The sequence below is a fragment of the Toxotes jaculatrix genome, chromosome 4 (assembly GCF_017976425.1).
Source record: "Toxotes jaculatrix isolate fToxJac2 chromosome 4, fToxJac2.pri, whole genome shotgun sequence".
Lineage (NCBI taxonomy): Eukaryota > Metazoa > Chordata > Actinopteri > Toxotidae > Toxotes > Toxotes jaculatrix.
Genome location: NC_054397.1, coordinates 15,286,415 through 15,305,806, shown reverse-complemented (window position 1 = coordinate 15,305,806; position 19,392 = coordinate 15,286,415). Strand labels below are relative to the sequence as shown.

Here is a 19,392-nt window from a genome sequence, read left to right as displayed (position 1 = left end):
TTTTAAGGGCTAGACTTTCTGATAAGTTTTTTGTTGGCGGAACATGTTGAGTCCATGTAATATGAGCACTTGTGCGTGGATTACACTATAAATAGCATGACAAAGTATTTGAATGGTGCAGGTCAGTGTGTATAGTCCTGTATCTGAAGGGTTATATGGTCGTGTTTGTAGTGTGTTCACACTGGAAAAAATGAATATTGATTGTGGATGGTGGTGAAACAGCCCCAGAAAGATCTTAAGTAGATCTCAAATAAATAAGTGTTAAACCTTAGGAAAAATATCTTGACATCTCTTATATTAACAGTATATTAAGATGATTAGTATGTCATCTCATGAGAATTAGTATGTGGCATGGATTTGGGATACACCTGTTTAAAGGGTCCAGAGAATCTACTAATGAAATGTAACTTCATAGTAACATATATAAACCACTAGAGGCCACTAGAGGCCCTGTCCATAGGATTGCATGGATGTAGTGTATGTATGAGGGTATGTGGAGCACAATTACTATTACACTGGGAGTTTTTTCTTGCCACTGTCACTTTAAGTGCTTGCTCTGGGGTCAGGCTCTGGGTCTCTGTAAAGCGCTTTGAGACAATTTTGTTTGTGGAAGGTGCTGTATAAATAAAACTGAATTGAATTGAATTATGCTGTCTTCACTCCTCTTGGTGAAGCTTTTCATTTTCTGAGGAGGTCTGCAATGACGATGTGGTGATTGTTTTTTTAGAGCTAACCGGATAAAACAGAAACAAAGAACTGACTACTATTGCACTATTTTTGTCACTTTCATTTTTATAAAAATAATAACATTATACAAGCAACGGTCAGTTGTTACACATTTTAGGAAAGGTTTATTTTTGATCAGCCTAAATTCAAATCTGTACTGTGTTCGGTGTGTGGAAAGATTTGGCCAAAATTAGGGATGTGCCGCACTTTTTCATGGCTCCCATTCATTTCACATTAGTGGAGGCTGAACTGGGCCGTAGTGTGCGGTGACTGTCGAAGCCAGACGCACAAAACTGTAGTTTCACTTTTAGCAAAATACAACTTTGAGGTCGATGATCCATTTGACAATCACAAAAAGAACAAGACTAATCCACGTCATATATTACTTGTACACAAAACACAAAAATACTCACAGGCTCAGATTATTATTAGCATAGTTACTGTGGCTCTGACCCTTTGTATTCCCCGCTGCTGAATTCATCACTGTCAGTTGCATATATTTCTGACTGAGAATTGCAGGTTACTTCGGCACTCACTGTTAATTGTTTTGGATGGGATTGCATGGACAGAAAAATGCACACACACACACACACACACACACACACACACACACACACACACACACAAGCACACACAAACATTAGCAGAATCATAGAGAGATGCCAGTGTGAAAACATTAACCATCAGTGAAAATCCAGAGCCAATTTTAAAGTTAGCTCTTGGATTTGAGACTCTCTGGGGTAAGTTTAACCAAAACAAACACAGAATGTACTTGCAGAAAATGCATGTATGCTGTTTACTCTTAGCCAGTTCTTTTGTTGTGGAGTTTATTAATGAATAATATGTCAAAGCCAAAAACATGTCATGCTGTATTTATATTTCATGTTCACATATATACAGTTTGAAAAGTGCTGAAACAGTAAGAGTACATGAAAACTTTCATGTCAATCATCCATAGAATAGAAGAGAACAGAAAAGAGTAGGATGAGAGAGTCCTTTGTAGTGTATGCATTTGTGTGTGTGTGTGTGTGTGTGTGTGTGTGTGTGTGTGTGTGTGTGTGTGTGTGTGTGTGTGTGTGTGTGTGTGTGTGTGTGTGTGTGTGTGTGTGTGTGTGTGTGTCAGCGGATACAGTTGTCTCTAAGCACGAGCTGACAGGCAAAGCTGAACTCTGCCGCTCGGGTTGCCGCTGTCCTGGGTTTCCTACCAGTGTCCAAGCATTTAGCTGAGATTGACACAAGATGTCCATCACACACACACACACACACACACATACACAATTGTATGCTTTATAAGGTGCCCACCGATGTCATGGCAACCCCATATCCTCAGCAAGAGGGAAGATGCTGTGTGCCAAAAAAATGCCATGGTAACTTTTTTTTTTTTTGAAAGCCACGTTGCCCAGAAACCTTTGAAGCTTATTAAGTGAAACCAGTAGGGAGACAAATGGACAGGGAGAGAGAGAGAGAGAGAGAGAGAGAGAGAGAGAGAGAGAGAGAGAGAGAGAGAGAGAGAGAGAGAGAGAGAGAGAGAGAGAGAGAGAGCAAGGAGGGAGAGAGGAACTGGGGAAAGAGAGAGGGATGGGAGTGCGTCCTGTTCCAGGGCCAAAGTGGGTCTTTGTTTTAGGAAAGGGAACATTGTGAACCTGCAGTGAGGAGGGGCAGCTAGCTCGCTAATAGTGCCTCCAATGAGTTTTGCTGTAGAGATAATGGTGGTGATACTATGATGATGCACCAAGTTCTGTTCATTAGAAAAGGTTAACTTCCATGTTTGAGCTCTTTTTTAAAAAAAAATCTACTTTAAAAGGTGGCATCAGTGTGCTAGCTGCCATTACATGTTGTTGGCAAGAAGTGGCTAATGGGCAATATTTGATGGAGTGTTGAGAGCTGTTTTTGTGTGTGTGTGCGTGCTTTCTAACTTTTGGCTTTTTAATGTGTGTATTTCTGATTGTGATTACATTTTTACTCATGATTATGTACCTGCATGCAAGGAGCGCCTGTGCGCATGCTTTGCGTATGTCCTTCTCTCTCTGTGCACGAGCGTGCAGGTGTGTTTACATGTGTGTGCGTGTGCTCGTGTGCCCTCGCTGTGTAATTAAATCAGTCCATTTCTCCTTGAGTTAGCTTGTGGCGCCAGCGGTGCTGCCCAGTGAGACAGTGTCAGGGTCTGCCAGTTTCATTAGCCCTGATGGATGACCTCATGACAAGCATTACACACACCTACACTTCAAAGAGAACACGCACCAACTTTGGATGAGTGGAAAAGTGAACGGGCATGTGTGTCTGTGTGTACATGCTGTCATGTGTGCCAACAGGGACAACAGCAGGAGTATTTCATTTCATGCCCCTGTGGCCCTCTGAAACACCTATGTGAGCCTTTGCTTGTGTGTATTTCAGTGGTGTAATTGTGTACACGTGAACAGCCTGCAATTACTTTTTCATGTTTTTAATCATATGTGTAAGTGTGTGTTCATGAGTACAAGAGTGCAAAGCACCATTGTGAGCAGGGTGTTGTCCCTCTTGTGCCATGTGTATGTGTGTGTGTGTGCGTGCTAGCATTGCTTTGCGCATGTCTGTGTGTACTGTGTACACTGTGCACCAGGGGCAGGGCTCGGCGCTTAGTTAGGATTTTTGGTGGCGATTTCCATATTGCCTGGGGTCATGTGGGCACGGTGCCCACTCCTGGTGCTCTGGGTGCCCGCTGAGGCGTGGGGAGATTAAAGCGGGCGCACGGTGCCACAAAGGGGCCTGTCTAGTGCTTTTTAATTCCCCTAAATTAGGGCACGGTGCCAAGGCAGCTCCCTGCTATGGCAAACACTCCATAACTGGCACCATAACTACTGCTCAGCAAGACACGGAGAGAGAGAGAGAGAGAGAGAGAGAGAGAGAGAGAGAGAGAGAGAGAGAGAGAGACGCTGAACACTGGAAGAAAACATTCACTCACTCTCTCTTTTTCACACACTTGGACACACATGCTTGCATACTTGTAATTAGCAGTCTGTAGCCTTTGCTAGTTTGCGGGGGACTGTCTTGGTAATTCGCTATCATTCACATCACTTTAGTCCTATTCACTGTGTTCAGTTGCAATGATGTCAGAATCACCAGTGGAATGTGTATGCTGGTGTGTGTTTGTGTGAATTTATTGTGTGTGTGTAGATCTGCATACCCTAAGGGCAGTGGCACGATACTAAAGAAACAGTAGGTGGACACTTGGTTGGTATTCGTGTGTGTCTTTGCATATTTGTGTGAGTGTGTGTGTGTGCATTCATGCCCTCAGGGTAGTGGCATGCTGCTAAAGGGCTAGTGTACGGACACTGGGGTGTGTGTGTATGTCAGGTCTCCGAGGTCCTTTTCTCTGTCTGCCTAATCCAAATCCACTCTCTGAGGTGCTGCGTTGGCATCAGTGCATCATCTCAGAGCACTGCCAGGGTCTGTTGGTTCGCCATAGGATCCCTGATACCTTTGTATCCCATCTCATACATTTCAGTGTGTGATCCAGCATTTTATTAATGTCATAAAAGAGGGTTTGTAGGTTTAAAAGGAAGCTGACACGGTGCTGCTTTAAAAGTGAATTTGTTTTCATAAATATTGAAGCAGGTACGTGGTCTCTTCTTTGTCTTTTTCGTACTTTGCTTTTAGGTCTAGACTCACTCAGGCTTTTGTCAAAACATGAAACCTCAAAGTATTGGAAGTATGATGCAATATATGGGCCGACAGACTATTTTGTGTGTCTGTTTGTGCGTGTGTGTCTGCATACAAACGCCTGTGTTAATCCGAGTCTCTCCCAGCATCTGGAGCCTTGACACAGTTTAAAGGGCTGGCTGTGTCCGCACAGAGCTGGGCCAGTGCTCACAAACACACACACACACACACACATGCACGCACACTCACGCAGCTATCTAGGGCACCAGAAGGCCCAGGCAACGCCAAGGCAGAGGCTGCCCACTTTGGCACCGCGAGGTGGGGCTGCGCTGGCGCTTTGGGGGAGAGAGAAATGGCAAGGGTGTGTGGTAGGTGCTGGGAGAGAGGAGGGGAGAGGAACGGGGGGAAAAGATGGGTGGGGGTGCGATGTATGTGTGTGTATATATATGAAGGACGGGATTGGGTGGCGGGGTGGGGGCACCTGGCATGTGATAATAACCCTGGGAAAATGCCCATTCCCTCTGAAGAGAAAGGTGCAGAGGGAGGGAGGGAGGTGGGGTGTAGTCTCTGTCTGTGAGAAAGACAGAATGAAATGCAGACAGGGAGAAGGGTGTGTGTGTGTGTGAGGGTTTGGATGTTGAAGGCGCTAACTCCATTCTTGGAGCGGTCCATCCTAGTGTCCTTATGCTAATGTCATTTCTGTCATAGCTTGGTGCACAGGTGCTACTTTTCATCCATGGCTTTATGTAGAAGTAGAAGAAGAAGTGATGCCTCCTATTTCTCCTTTCTCTCACTCTCTTGTTTCCCTTTCCCTAAAATGCCTCTCCACCTTTCCCCATAGCTCCAGTAATAATCCCTGAAACTTTAGGACACACTCGAACATAAGCACATTTGTACACAGGGCAGAGAAAGGATACTATCTCCATCTCTTGGTGCCGTCTGCACCTCCTAGAAACGCTCCCCACTCCCCCCATACTATCTCCTCTTCTCTACGTAGCACCACAGATGCCCATGTTGCCCTGCAACAGCTGTCTCACCATGTGCCCCACCAAGTGTTGCCACCCAATGGAGGGGAGAGGAAGTGAGGAGGAGGGAGGATTTGGGTGGTAAGGGAGGGAGGGAGGGTGCTGAATTTGGATGGGAAGGACAGGGTCATGAATATTCATTTTTTTCTTTCTTTTTTTCATCTTAAAATGGAGTTGCCGTGGTTTTACGTGGCCATCATGTTTCTTGCTTTGTCTTGATTATTAATGTATAATCATAATTCTTTATTGCATTCTCGCTCATTCGCTCAGTGTTTCTCTTTCTGTCTCCCTCTATCTATCTGTCTCTGTGAGTCTCCCTCCCTCATTTGGTTCTGGATTCGGTCGAGGTGATGGCCAGCGCCCATCTCCCCCCCCCCCCACCCCCCACCCCCACCCCCACCAGCCCCACCCGTTCACAGGAAGCCCCTGGAAGCAGAAAGGAGAAGGAGGGAATGTCAGTCAGAAGGCGGCCTCCGATTGGTGCAGCAGGGTAACGACACTCATGGTGACCAGTAACCAGAAGAGAGAAGCATAGTAACAGCGGGGCATGGAGAGAGGGTATTTTCAAATGCAAACACTGGTCCAACAAGTCAGGTGCGGGATCCAGACTCGATCCAGTGACAGAACAAAATGGAGGGCCGGGATGGTGTGCCGCCATTTTGGGGCAAAATATTTTGAGTATGCATGCCATGTCTCCTAATTAAGTAGAAATAAGCGGTTCAGAATGCAGTGCAAAGCCATGGCAGGAAAAATGACCTCCAGCATTTGTGTTTGCTAAAAATTTGCAGAAGCACTCAATTAATGAATTAATAATAAATTATATGTTTTGGCTTCTTAGAACACAATGTGATTTAAAGGTGCCAAAGTCACCAGGAAATGGCTTTAAATAGCCTGCAAATGACTAAAAATTCATTCAGACAGACATCTGTGCTTGCAGAGAAAGTCATACCTGTGACTTTCATTTTTTATTTTGAAACTGGTAAAGTAAAGCAATGAAGTATAATAGACGCCAGGACAGATAGATCCAAGTGTAGAGTACCATGCGAGAAACCAATGCCACATTATCTTCCCTTGCGGTCTTTACTGCATTATAATAAATGCAATTGAATACTTCAGAGGCCCAGTAAAACAAAACTAATGAAAAAAAAAAAGAATACAAAAAAGTACGAGAGGAGTTGTGAGTGAGTGTGGCACGGCACCCTACTTGTGTATTTGTTCATTTAATTTTGAAGGGATGAAAGCAGACAGGCATAAAGAGAGGCAGACGTAGAGAGATCACAGCATCGTGTACCGTATTGGTGGGTAGTATGCCACACAGTCTGCCTCCTAAAGCAATAAATCTGAAACAGCATAATAGATAAACGCAATTCAGAACACAAAATACCCTGCGAGGGAAAACTAATAAAAAACTGAGTGATTAAGTGGAATCAGAGCTCTTAGGCAGTATCTGGAGATGGGGGCTGTCGCCATACAAAGACCAGAGCGGGCCAACACAACAGATGAGAGAGCATAGGGACGGGGGGCCGAGAAAACGAGGGCTAAAAGCAGAGGGAACGAGAGACAGATGATGGAAGCGAGGAAAGGAGAGATGGAGGAGAGAGAGAGAAAGTGAGGGATGGATGGGGCAGCAGATCAGAGGGAGCCTCTAGTGTGTCTTGCTCTCCCTTTAAAGAAGAGCCAGGAAAACAGATTAGGAGTCCTCTTTTCTCCTGGGGGAGCACACACACACACACACACACACACACACACATGCTCACACAACCTCCATTCAACCGCCCTCCCCCTCCTCACACAAACATAAAACTAACTAACTTTTACACTGCACCCGCCGCTGACCTGCCCGGCCCAGAACAAATCCACTCAGCGCTGAAGCCGTCCCCCTCTCGCAGAATGGGTGGAGACATGGAGACACAATGACCGCCAGTGTGTGCTGCTGCAGTTTAGGTGACCTCACATCAGGTCACGTTTGCTAACTGTTTATGACACAAAGAGGAATGATGTGAGGGAGTATCTGTCTGCTACACACCACAGTGTGTGGGTCATTGTGTCCTTGAGAGCAGGTTGTGTTCCTATGGAGAACAATATTTTATTCTTCTTCTTATTATTATTATTATTACTATTATTATTATTATATGACAATAATATTATGGCTGCAAATAACAATTATGTTCACTGATGATTAATTTGACCATTATTTTTTCAATTAATCAATAATTTCTGTAGTCAAAGCCCAACACAATTTCTCTAAATCCAAAATGACATCAAATTACTTGTTTTTTCCCAACCCGCAGTCCAAGAACCACAGATATTCAGTTTACTGTCACATACATGACAAAAAAAAAAAAAACAGAAACACCTCCTCATGTTTCAGAATTTCAAAACCAATTAATACTCATTATTTCAGCTCTAGATAATATTAATAATAATATAATTGTTGTTGCGTGAGTAATCCACGTTTTTGCTGACAGAAAATATCTGATTCACAACTGAGCTTATGCTTTATCAGTTAAACTCTGTGTGTGTGGTGTGTGTTATCAAAGCTGAGCCCAGTGTCAGCCCCTGATAAACCACTGCAGACGCTAAAGCGCGAAGACACACGCGCACACGTTACACTCGCCACAGCAAAATACTTGGAAAGCTGAGCCCCCTCTTCAGAAAGACAAACGGCTCATCACGTACTTCACGTCTCCTGATCTCACTGGTTTGACTCTGGCTCATGACCTTTGTTGTAGACCTCTTACTGTCAAATGCACAGTTTGACAAAGAGGTGAAACCATGTAAGTGGGAGAAGTATTAAGATCCTCAACTTAAGTAAAAGTGGAAAAAAGACAATACAAAATAAGGTCTTGCATTCAAAATCTTACTTGTGTGACAGCAGAGATGTCCTGTTAGCAAAATGTACTGAACATGTCAAAAGTAAAATTACTCATCAAAGAGAAGAACAACCCATATCAGTATTGCATTGGTATATATTATATTACTGAATTATTATTACTGGTGTGTAAATCTTGCAGCTTGTGGGAGAGCAGCTAGTTTAAGCTACTGCAACAAAGCATCATATTTTATGAGCTCATCATAATGTAGTGGAGTACAAAATATAATATTTCCCTCTGAAATGTTGTGGAGTAGAAGTGTGAAGCAGCAGAAAAAGGAAATACTCACACATGATACAAGTACCTGAAAAATGTACTTATTATAAAATACCTGAGTAAAGGTGCTAAGTTACCTTACACATAATTTTCTCCAGCAGAAGAGGGGTGTGAGAAAATTAGTTATGAATAATCACTGTCAAACTAGAGGAAAGTGAAAAGATTTTAGGACACTGTCAGATCCCGTACTACTGAACAAATCCCCAAAAAGGCACATAATATTATCAATAGCTCCACACATGTCCCTTATTTGTACTTTAGATTCCTTTATAAGCCATCAGGAATCCGTTTTAGATCGCCTATGAATAGAAGGAAGTTTGGTTTTACTCCATAAGCCACAGGACTTGTGGAAAGTTGCAGTACAAAAGATGGTCAGTTTCCCTTGTGTATAAAATGACAAATGCACTTATACTTTTCATGCTTTTTGACACAATGGGACTTTTGCGGTGTTGTAGGTTTTCATAATATTGTCAGACTTCTCATATTATACATTTTTAGATTGTTTTCATCTGTGGGAATGGATTTTTTTTTTTTTTTAGTGTGTCGTCGCCTCAAAATGCCCCTTGGGGGACAAATTAACCGTTTTGAAGTAAAGTGAATTGAATAAATGATTTTAAAATATTAAGATAAACAATGTATTTGGCTAAAACCTAACTTTGTCTTAGTATTTTAATTTGCTTCGACTAAGAGTAGATGAATCTATATTTAGTAATCTCCCAAACATTTTTTTTGTGTTGTTGTTGCATAGTCTTCTCACTCATCAGGACGCGTATTTGTGTGTGTGTGTGTTTGTGTAATGGGAAGGAGGGGGGGGGGGGGGGGGGGGGGGGGGGGGGGGTCACCGTTCTAAAAGGTCAATGGTTAAGCTTATATTAAAAGCATATTGTTCAGAGCATCCCTGTGGCCCAGTGGTTTAAGGTACAAACCATAATCACAATGTTCCCTGTCTGAGCCCAGAGGCCCTTGTTTAATCCCCCCCCCCCCACACACACACACACACAAATTAAATTTTTGACAACTGTAGAATAGAAAAAAAATGCCCCTCCCCACAAAAAAAAAAAGAAAGAAGAAAACAAAAAAAACACTTAAAAAAGGCCTCAGCAGATTATTATTTCAGCATCACCTGAGGTAAATTTTAGAGACCTACATTATTGCACCCCTGTGGGAAAACTCTCCCAAAGGAAACTGCTGCTGCTTCGAAATCTGTAGGTTAAAAAGTCTCCATGACTCTGTAGAGGGAATGTGCTCGGCTGGCAGCAGCAATGTGAACATACTCCACCCTCCATCCCATTCTCCTGTGCCAGGGCCGGGCATTCCTCACCCCTCCAAAGGCCGGTTAGTACCCGCTCTTTTTCTCTCTCCTTCTTGCACGCAAACACACACAGACTTCCCTCTTTTTGTCCCTATGCAGCCACTTCAGACCAACTATTTCCTTCCTCCCTTACTTGCCACATACATTTCTTCATTTCCTCTTTGCAGCCATCCCATCCTTCATTCTTCCTTCACTTCCCTTCCTTCCTACCATCTTTTTCCCCTTTCAACAAACCCTCCATCTCCACTGCTCTCTCCCTCAGCTGCTCTCTCATTTGGGTTTATTTGCATGGCAGAGCGTAAAGGATGCAGGCAGAGCGAGCACGGCCAGCAGAGCCCTCCTGTGTCCATCCAGGCCAGGGCTGAGATTTGTAATGCTAGACAACACTCGGCAATGCAGGGATAAAACCTCGGCGGCCGCAGACAAAAAGAGCCTTGTTTTTTCCTTTCCTTTCCTTTCCACCGCTTATTGCACTTCTCGCATGGAGACGCAGAATTCTCCGGGTCATTTCTTTCTGCAGGGAGAGGAATGAAGATTGTAGAGAGGAAAAAAAATAGTTCCACTGAGTTTGATATATGGTCTTGGTATAGAGTATATTTTGTATAAGGCCAAGAGAGTATTTCATTCTCGTCTGACTTCACTGCAGCAGAAGGGCAGTGAGAGCAGGCTGGGAGTAGATGTCAGTATAGTGCTACAGCCAGGAGTCAGAGTGAAGAGCTTTAATAGGAAGAGAGGCAGCAGGACTGAGGCCTCTGAGTTTTATTTGTGTTGTCTGTTGTACTTTGTCGCTCTGCAGTCTAGTTTGTGAAATGAAGCTCAGCTACTTTTGCTTGCCTTTATATTTTTTTTTACATTTATTTCAGTGCTCCTTTATGGTTATTACATGTGACTTTTTCTCATTGTGTGTGCTCTTGTAGCTTGTGAGTATATTTGAAAACATGTAAACAGAGCAGGCCTATCTACATTTTGTAAATAACGCTGGAGTTGTAAGGGTGAGCTGCCATTTTCTTTTGCACTCTTTTCTTCTTCTGCTTTTCTCTTGTTGTGGGGGGAGTTACATTTAATGAGTGTCCTTTTAATAGTTTGACCAAGGTTATTTGGGGCCTAGCACGTCCGAGGATATGGATTCTTTTGTTTGTTATTTCGACCTTAGTTCACCCTGGGTTATATTGCTTTGTTTTATTGTCATTATCTGCTTTTGTAATAATAAATAAATGATCTCTTTAGACACAACTTAGAGCGTTGTGATTTAAGGAACTTTAAAGTTGTGCTACTACTCCTTATACGTGTGTAACACATCTGTATGATTGATTTTTAAATTGCTCACAGCCAGATTGTTCTCTGTAGCTATTTAAACTAATTTAAGCTATTTCCTTATATTGTTAAATACCTCAATATATATTTTCTTCTTTGATAAAAATGTGGACCTGTTGATTGAAGTTTAAATAACTGTGCACCTCATTTGCAGACTCTGTTCCTGGCTTGTACCTTTTTTCTTACATGCCACCAAACTTGTAAACACATGTTGGCACCAAGTCCATCTTTAATAAGTGAATATTTATCCGCAGTGGTTTACCTCATTGCCATTCAGTGACCAGCAATTTATAGCATGATCTCTTCTCTGATAATTAATTTCAACATGTCTGTCATGGTTTTCAGTTATATTCCAGCCCGTGATCTAAAACTTGTAATTTGGAGTAAAAAAAAAAAAAAAAAAAAAAAAATTCCCCTGATACATTTTGGGGTTTTACAGACAAGAATTTAGGACTCAGAAAACGTCCTGAACTTTGCCTGCCTGATCCCACAATGTGCCCTTCTCTTCTCACAGTGAGGTTGAGGGAACTTATTGCCCACATAATGCTGGGTCTTAAAACAGCGTGGTATCAGAGCCATTGTGGTCTGCAGTAATGGCTGGTTAAGGGGGCTGTGGTGAGACACACCGCTCAGGGCTTTCATTAACCCAAAGCTCAGCCTAATTGACGCTTTTAGGTTGCCTTACATGATTAGGGCCAGTGCGTGCCAGCAAATTTCCTACAGTTTGTTTTCTAACTTTTTGGAACATATCAACTGATTTTTTTTTTTTTTTTTTTAAGTTTAATGTTTTGTGTTTTCTTCCAAGGAACACTGAAAAGGAACAGAGCACATAAAGTTTTCTGCGGGTGGCTCCTTTTTTAAATTTTGTTTTAATAATAGAAGTCCAGGTTTTTATGACAAAATTCAACAAATGAATGGCCGTGATGGTTTTCATTTCATAAACACAATAGTTTTTTTTTCTGGTTGGGAGAATTGAGAGTCCACATTTTCATCAGCATTATTTTTAGAAAAACATGGGAATTGTTGCCTAATTTAAACGGGGTCAGCTGCTACAAGCATATGGTGCATCAGCATCAGGAGGAGGGAGTATGAATTATTATTTAAGCCACATTAATAGACAAATGCAAGTGGGTTCCTCTATGTAGCATCAATGTTTCAGTGCACAGATTTCTAATGAGCACATTTCAAAGAATTTGGCCGATTGTTGTCGCGACGGTGATCAGACTTCTGGAAGTTACTCTTGATTTATCAAACAACTTCACAGTTTTTATTCCATACTTTAATTATTAAGGCTTCTGTCACGCTTTTTTTGTGTGTATTAAACATTTTAATGCTCGCCAACATGAAGCCCGGGTGTAATTCTGTTATTATTATCTTTTTTTTTTTTTTAATTCTTCATGAAGATGGATTCAATCTATGAGTAAATTCTTGTGAAATTAGTGTTTATCTTTCAATTTTCATCACAGTTTCATTACAAAGGTGTTTAGCAGGTAAATGCACTCATAAGAGGAATGTCCTTTTTTTTAATGTAGTTTTTATATTTTAGAAAAGGCCTACGCTTGTAGGCCATTTTTTTGCACTGCACATTTGATCAGTGGCGAGTTGTTTGTCAAACAAACAACCTGGCTGCCTGATAAAACACCTGACTAACTGTTTAATTGTCATGCTAATGTTGTTTTTTTCCCCGATTGTAAACCGAACAACTTTAAAACCAAAGCTACAGTTTGTTTGTTTTGTTTTAAATTTCGTTCCAGGAACACATTTACTCGATTTTACTGACATTTTTTTCAGAGGCAGTTTTATTACCTGAGACCTGTAGAAAGTCTGTCTGGCCTCCTGCAGCTCTCGGGCTGTAGCTGGTCGTGCTGAGTGCACAGTGTGGTCTAACTGTACTAACTGTTATTTGTAAATTAATTAAGGGTTAAGAAAAAAAAAAATCTTGTCGTGGGATTATTTGGGGTTTAGAGCCAGTATTTTTGGGATTTTTCCAATCAACTGGTCATTCTCCAAACAGGCCGTCGGGCATGTGTGAGCTTCCCAGTCAGCAGCATCTGTAAAAAGACACCAGAATTAATATTCAAACAAAATGAAAAAGCAGATTTAAGAAGGTCATGGCATGAGCTGTGAAAATTATACAACCGCTTGAGGCAGATGTGTCATTCAGTCAATTCATCATCAAACCGTGTAGAATTATGAATTAGATTTTAGACTTTATTTTTTCGAGTTTATTATTATTTATTTATTTATTTATTTATTTATTATTATTATTATTATTATTATTATTATTATTATTATTATTATTATTATCTGTGCTCTTGATGATTATGTTGTTGTCTTGCTGTTGTTATTTTTTGTGTGAAGGTGCACTGATATTTATTTTCACTTTCATTTCTTTCAGCGTTACTTAGTAATTATTCCATCATTATTTTAACTGTCTTCTCAACTTGCCAATGCTGTTAACGTGCCACTGTAGACACTTGTAGTTTGTTCTGTGTCTCAACTTGTGACCTTTGTTCGTTAAAAAATGAGAAAAGCAAGAGTTTAAAAAAAAATGAGTAACTGTAAACTAATCACAATTAGAAGGATCTTTGCGATCAAGTCTCACAAATTAGACACTTAAGACTCATGGACATTTGTGTAGTCGCTTCTTTTTTTCTCCAATCAAATTAATGAAGATATAATTTTGAAAATAAGATCGAAATGTTGAAAAAAATCTCTCTTCAGTACAATTAAAAAAAAAAAAAGGCCTGTAGCTGTTAATGGGAAGGTAAAAGTCTGCAGGATCAAACTGCCTATAGTTAAACTACTGTACATCATCTGTATTTTTGCTTTAGTCCAATTAACAGAATCGGTTTTTAATTAAAGGGTCTTTGTTGACTTCCGTGTTAAACAAAGATAAAGCATGACATAAAAAATTTAATTTTATCTCACTGCAGTTGAATGAAGGGGGCCTCCCTCACAAGCTTTAAAACTCCCTCACACTGCCCTGTCCCATCAACACAAACACACTTTCTTGTTTAATTGAATCATCCAAATTAGGCTGAAGCAGAAAACTTAAATCACAAATTCAATTACAGATGAATTATTGATGTGGCCAAATGTGTGAGGAGGTCACCATTTAATTATTGATGAGCCGTCATGTTGGAGGAATGTCATTAGACGTCTGATTTTATTTATTTATTTATTTGTTTATTTATTTATTTAAATAAGACAGATAACGACACACGCACGACTGAAAACAAGCAGCTTTTTCACAGGCCGAAACAAACTCAGGGCTGATTTATCCGGACAATGAAGATCAGCAGTGACACGTTCATCTGCAGCAACAACGAGAATATTTCTGTTGCTGTCTTTATTGAAACCAACCGTTTGTGTTTGTTTAGCAAAGCCCGACATTTGAAACTTTGATTATGAAACAGGAAACATAAAGAGGTGGATTTTTCGTTATAGCCTGAAGGTGCAGTGCCAAGAGCTGCGCAAGCCTTTTCGATCGCTTTAGACTTCTCATTTCGACATGTTTTCTAAAAATTGTTGCTGTGTTATTCTTGGGTTCTGATAAAATCACTTTTTTTTAAAAAAATATATATGTTTAGACTGTTTTTTTGTTTGTGCCATACTCTCATATGGGGCAGCGTGGTGTCCCCTCAGGTCCTGTTGGCCACTGGTTAAACTCAACACTCTTCATTCCAGGGCAGGTTGTGCAGGTTCCCTAAATGACTCACTTTCTTAATTTGAAACACCACTGGCGTTCTGCACTTCCCTTTGGCCCGTTTCCTAAATAATCAGATCATGTCCACATGTGTTTTACTCCTGTCTTTCTGCTGTCTCGGGCGGATCTGTTGGTCCTGGCTGCTGCTGCTGCTGCTCTCCCCCCCCCCCCCCCCCCCCCCAAAAAAAACCAATGAGCACTTTCTTTAACAAACGTATTTTGTGTATATGTGTGTGTGTTTTGGAGTTATTTCCCCAAAGTCAAATCTTTTGTGGTTTCCAATATGTCGGTATAATGTAGTATCTCAGTCACATTTAATCCTGTTGCTTCACTGCGTCATTCTGTTGGGAGACACAGTGACTGTAAATCTGTGTTAGTGAAGTGTTTCATAGAGCCTTCTCGCAAAAGCCCTGCATTACCATTACAACATTACAACTGCCATTATTATGAACAGAATTATTAACAGAATACATTTAACCTCATATGTGTGTCACAACTCTACCACAAGGCCAAAATATGGCAAGTCCTGCCCTCATAAACCATCTGAAGCTGCTCATATAAACTAAAATGCCTTTGGATTCTATGACTGATTGAATCACAAGGTTTTTTAAAAAAAAAAAAATATATATATATATATATATTGTTACTGAAAGTGATCAACTATATTGAAGCAAACAGGTCACTTATTCTTAATGACTTTTCCCTTAAATGAACCTGTCGAACCTTTTTTTTTTTTTTTGTAACTTGATCTGTGATGCAGATTTCAACATTAAAAACTACGGAAAGCAAACTTCAGAGCAGTTCTAGCCGTGCCCAGCCGTGCCCACAGTGCCACACTCTCTCAAAACTCTTCAGTACATGCAGGCGGAAGGTAGGAGCCAGTGCAGCCCTAATCCCCGCCATCCGTGATTTAGCCCCTGGTCCTCCTAATGCTCCTAAAGCCCCAGCTGCTCTCCTGGCCGCTCCGCTCTCTCCGCGACAGACTGCACACCGCTCGCTTTATTAATAATTCACCTAATAATTCACCAGTTCGACGCTGCCGGCTGAAGCATCGCCCCCCACAACCTTCACTGTAAACAACTGCCCTAATTCCACGTCTATTATTTTGTGTATTTGTGTGTATGTGTGTGTGTGTGTGTAAACACACGCTGTTTGAGGTGAGCTATTTAGTGGCTGATATATTTGGGGAGGGAAGTGCAGGCTATCTGTCGTCGCTTGCCGGAGCGCACGGAGAGCTTCCATTTTACGCACCGAGGCATCCAGAGCCCCGCTGAAACCCGGACCGACGACGTGTCGCTGTGCAGGCATTCTGCTATCGGGGAGGCTGTAGCGATTTGAAGAAGCAAAACGCAAGCTGCTCTTTCATCTCGTCAGCTTTGAGGAGGAGGCGGCGGCGAGGGACCCGGGGTGTCCCCCCGTTTGTGTGTAACTCCGTGTGTGCGCGCGCGTGTGTTTGTGTGTGTTTGGAACAAGAGAGAGAGGAGAGAGAGAGAGAGATACGAGGGTAAAACAGATCGGACGCGCGGCGCAGGAGACAGCCGCTTTTGGACACGTTTTGGAGACAGAAGCTGGCCGACTGCAAAGGTTGCACACGGAAAAATAACATAAACAAAACTTACTTTGCATCACCCCTCCCGTCCATTCATTTTTATCGTGTCATTAATATTATTTCGGGGAGTTTTTTTTTAGCGTCTCCCAATCTGCTGGACAAGTTTGGCCGTTGAAGGACGCACCTCGGGACTTTGACGCAGACGTCTCTCTGACTTCTTGCCGCTGGACATGGGCGCATCTGAGGCCAAACTGCCGTAGACGGAGGGCTCTGAGCTGCTGTCCTCTTTTTCCTCCTATCTCTCGCAGAGTGGACCCACTTTTGAAAGAGCGTGTTTTTTTCTATCTGGGCCTAAGGCCGACTTGTTTAAAGGTCCTTTTTTTGCTTCCGGCAACAGCGAAGAGACCAAGTCTTCCTCCCTCAGCCCTCACTCCCTCTCTCACTTTTTTGGAAGCTGAACTTTTAAAGGAAAATGGGGCATTGAGAGGGTTGGCAGATCTCCCCACGCTATAATGGTACGTGCTGTGTAACTCAATAGTTCCCCTCTGTTGGGTCTATAGGGTAAAGTCTGAAAATAAACTAAGCACTGCATGTTGTTTAACCGCATCCCTGCAGTTATTTGCAGGTTTTTAATTTCTTTGTAAAAGATCACGAGTGTGTTGGATTCGCTGTGAGGTAGATTTTGGCTCTGGAGTGTGAGGCCATAGATGACGATACAACACACCTGTGTGTGTGTGTGTGTGTGTGTGTGTGTGTGTGTGTGTGTGTGTGTGTGTGTGTGTGTGTGTGTGTGTGTGTGTGTGAGAAAGAGAGAGAGGGGGGAGAGGGAGAATGTGTTTGTATTGTGTAAAAGTAAGCACCTTGCTTGCCTGCCAAATTAGATAATCATAAATAATGTAAACTTACTCTGATTAACCAAATTCTAAAAAAGAAAAACAAAAACATTTCACAGTTTGATTGTCCCATATCATGCTCCCCAACAATATATATTTAATGCAGCTTTATATTTGTTTAAGTCTAAAAATGCCTTGCTTTTATTTTTTAATGTGAACTGTGCTTTTCTTGCTCTCCCCTGCACGTAATGTCCTTAAACCCTCCTCAAAGACACACTAACGCCACAATAATTATGTTCCGGGTACAATGCGAACAAAAATCTGTCTCCTAATTTAAATCAATTTACCCTCTCTGATGGGTTGACAATGTGCAGGCTCAACTGTTTGCAGAGGCGTTTAAGTGGCCCTGTAGACACCGATTCACAGAGTGGAGGCTGATCTTCCTGCGCTGCTCTGATCAAACAGAATAAAACACACATGCGACCACAGACTGAGACCAGCACATAGAGATAGTATGTGGGCGTTATTCATTGTTGTCATGAATATGATGAATATGATGATGATGATGATGATGATGATGATATTCTGAAAGCATCTCATGAGTCCGTGTGGCGCAGGGTCTGCTGCTGCTGCTGCTGCACCGTGCACCCTCCACCTTGCACACTGTCTGTTCTGTCTTAGGCGGCTGCTGTTTCTTTTTTCTTTTCTTTTTTTTTTTTCCTTGTCAATGGGCACTTCATTTGCGTAGTTGATGACACTTTATAGCGACTACAAGGGGGTGGGGAGGTGAGGTGACACACAGACCGTCTTTGTGCCCCCCTGAACAAGTGCTGAGAGTTCTTATAGCGTACGCAGCATGAATGAGAGCGCCTCCGTAGCGTTTAATGCTGAGCTGCAAATCAGAGAGAAGAACCTGTGCTCGGAGGATGATGAACTAATGAGGTTTTTAATATTATAATTTACCATAAGCCTCTACTTAAAAACTCTTTATTACTGAAGTTTTGTTCTTTTTATTGCTTTTTGTCCCCCAGAGCATCAGATGATGATCTAGAAAATGACTCTTTCACTAAATGCTCCCTATTATCCTGCACTTCAAGGCTTTTTGAATTGTAGTGGCCTGAAATTAAAATCGTAATAAGCTAAAATTATAACCTACATTGTAATAGATCTTTTATTATCATCCCAAGAGATTACAGTAAAGGTACCATTATTTGGCGTGTACATCCTGTGTTTTGTAATTTGACACAGCTCACACAGTTGATTAGCTGAGCTTTTGGTTTGAGGGACAACTGTTAAAATATTTTCAGATGACACTGATGGACAGTTTTCTTGTAACAGAAACAGTAATACGGTACAGGCATGTATACTCAGAACATACAGTACACTCAGAAAATATTCAGAATTTCTGTTAACAAAACAATATTCTTATTGCACCAATAATAGAGCTCTTTCTGACCAAGCAGTTTCACTGTGTATAACAATGCTGTGATGCAAAAAGAAGCATTTCAACAACCCTCTGGCAAGTCTGAGATTCGCACTCCCAGAGACTCGCACCACATGTTGGACTCTGAAAATAACAGAAAATATTTCATATAGACTAAAACAGTACCTAGATGGGATTTTGACATGGCAATGTGTGGCACAGTGATGTGGCAATGGCATTGTCTTGCCAATAGAAACAACATGTGTTGCACAATAAAAAAAAAAAAGCAAGGCAATAAAGCAAAATATGTGCAATAGTTGATAAAAACTTACGTAACTGAAAAGGCTTGTCATTTGGGTATATTAGACCTGTTTAGTTATTGTAATGGTTGCACAAGATCCCCAAAGGTTATATATTTTCATGTGGTTTGCCAGAGGCCTTTCTCTAGTGTCATTCAAAAGGTTTTGTTCCAATTTCACAGTGGAGGGGAAGTTAAGTGTCACGATCGATAATCAAATGGGTTTTTTTTTTAAATATATATATAGCAATGTTATTCAGAGCATTAGTGACATGTTTTAATTTAGCCTGCCTGTCCTCTTTTATTGTCTTTTATTGTCAACAATTTGATTTCTGTCACACACACACACACACACGTGTCACATCAGCAGCACACATATTTTTCAAGTTTTATATAACTTTATTATGGGAACACC

At 41.5% G+C, this 19,392-nt stretch overlaps 1 protein-coding gene and 1 long non-coding RNA gene across 9 annotated transcripts in view; one reads left to right on the top strand and one right to left on the bottom strand.

Annotated features, from left to right (window-relative positions):
* Positions 1–9,648: 9,648 nt before the first annotated feature.
* LOC121181045 lies at positions 9,649–16,741 on the bottom strand. 2 transcript variants are annotated; one of them, XR_005893985.1, is made up of 3 exons: positions 16,608–16,741; positions 12,972–13,216; positions 9,649–10,365 (listed from the first exon to the last, which is right to left on the bottom strand). It is a non-coding gene; the product is annotated as an uncharacterized LOC121181045 (long non-coding RNA). The 2 variants fall into 2 exon arrangements; XR_005893986.1 differs by lacking the exon at positions 9,649–10,365 and having other exon boundaries at positions 11,923–13,216.
* LOC121181044 (nuclear factor 1 X-type-like) overlaps positions 16,070–19,392 on the top strand; it is a 110,154-nt gene continuing 106,831 nt past the window's right edge. For 2 of the 7 annotated variants that reach the window (XM_041036817.1, XM_041036813.1), the window contains exon 1: positions 16,070–16,938. In XM_041036817.1, coding sequence (XP_040892751.1) covers positions 16,936–16,938 — 3 coding nt within the window. In that variant the 5' untranslated portion in view covers positions 16,070–16,935. The remainder of the gene's footprint in view (positions 16,939–19,392) is intronic. The other 5 variants (XM_041036814.1, XM_041036819.1, XM_041036820.1 and 2 more) reach the window with 5 other exon arrangements.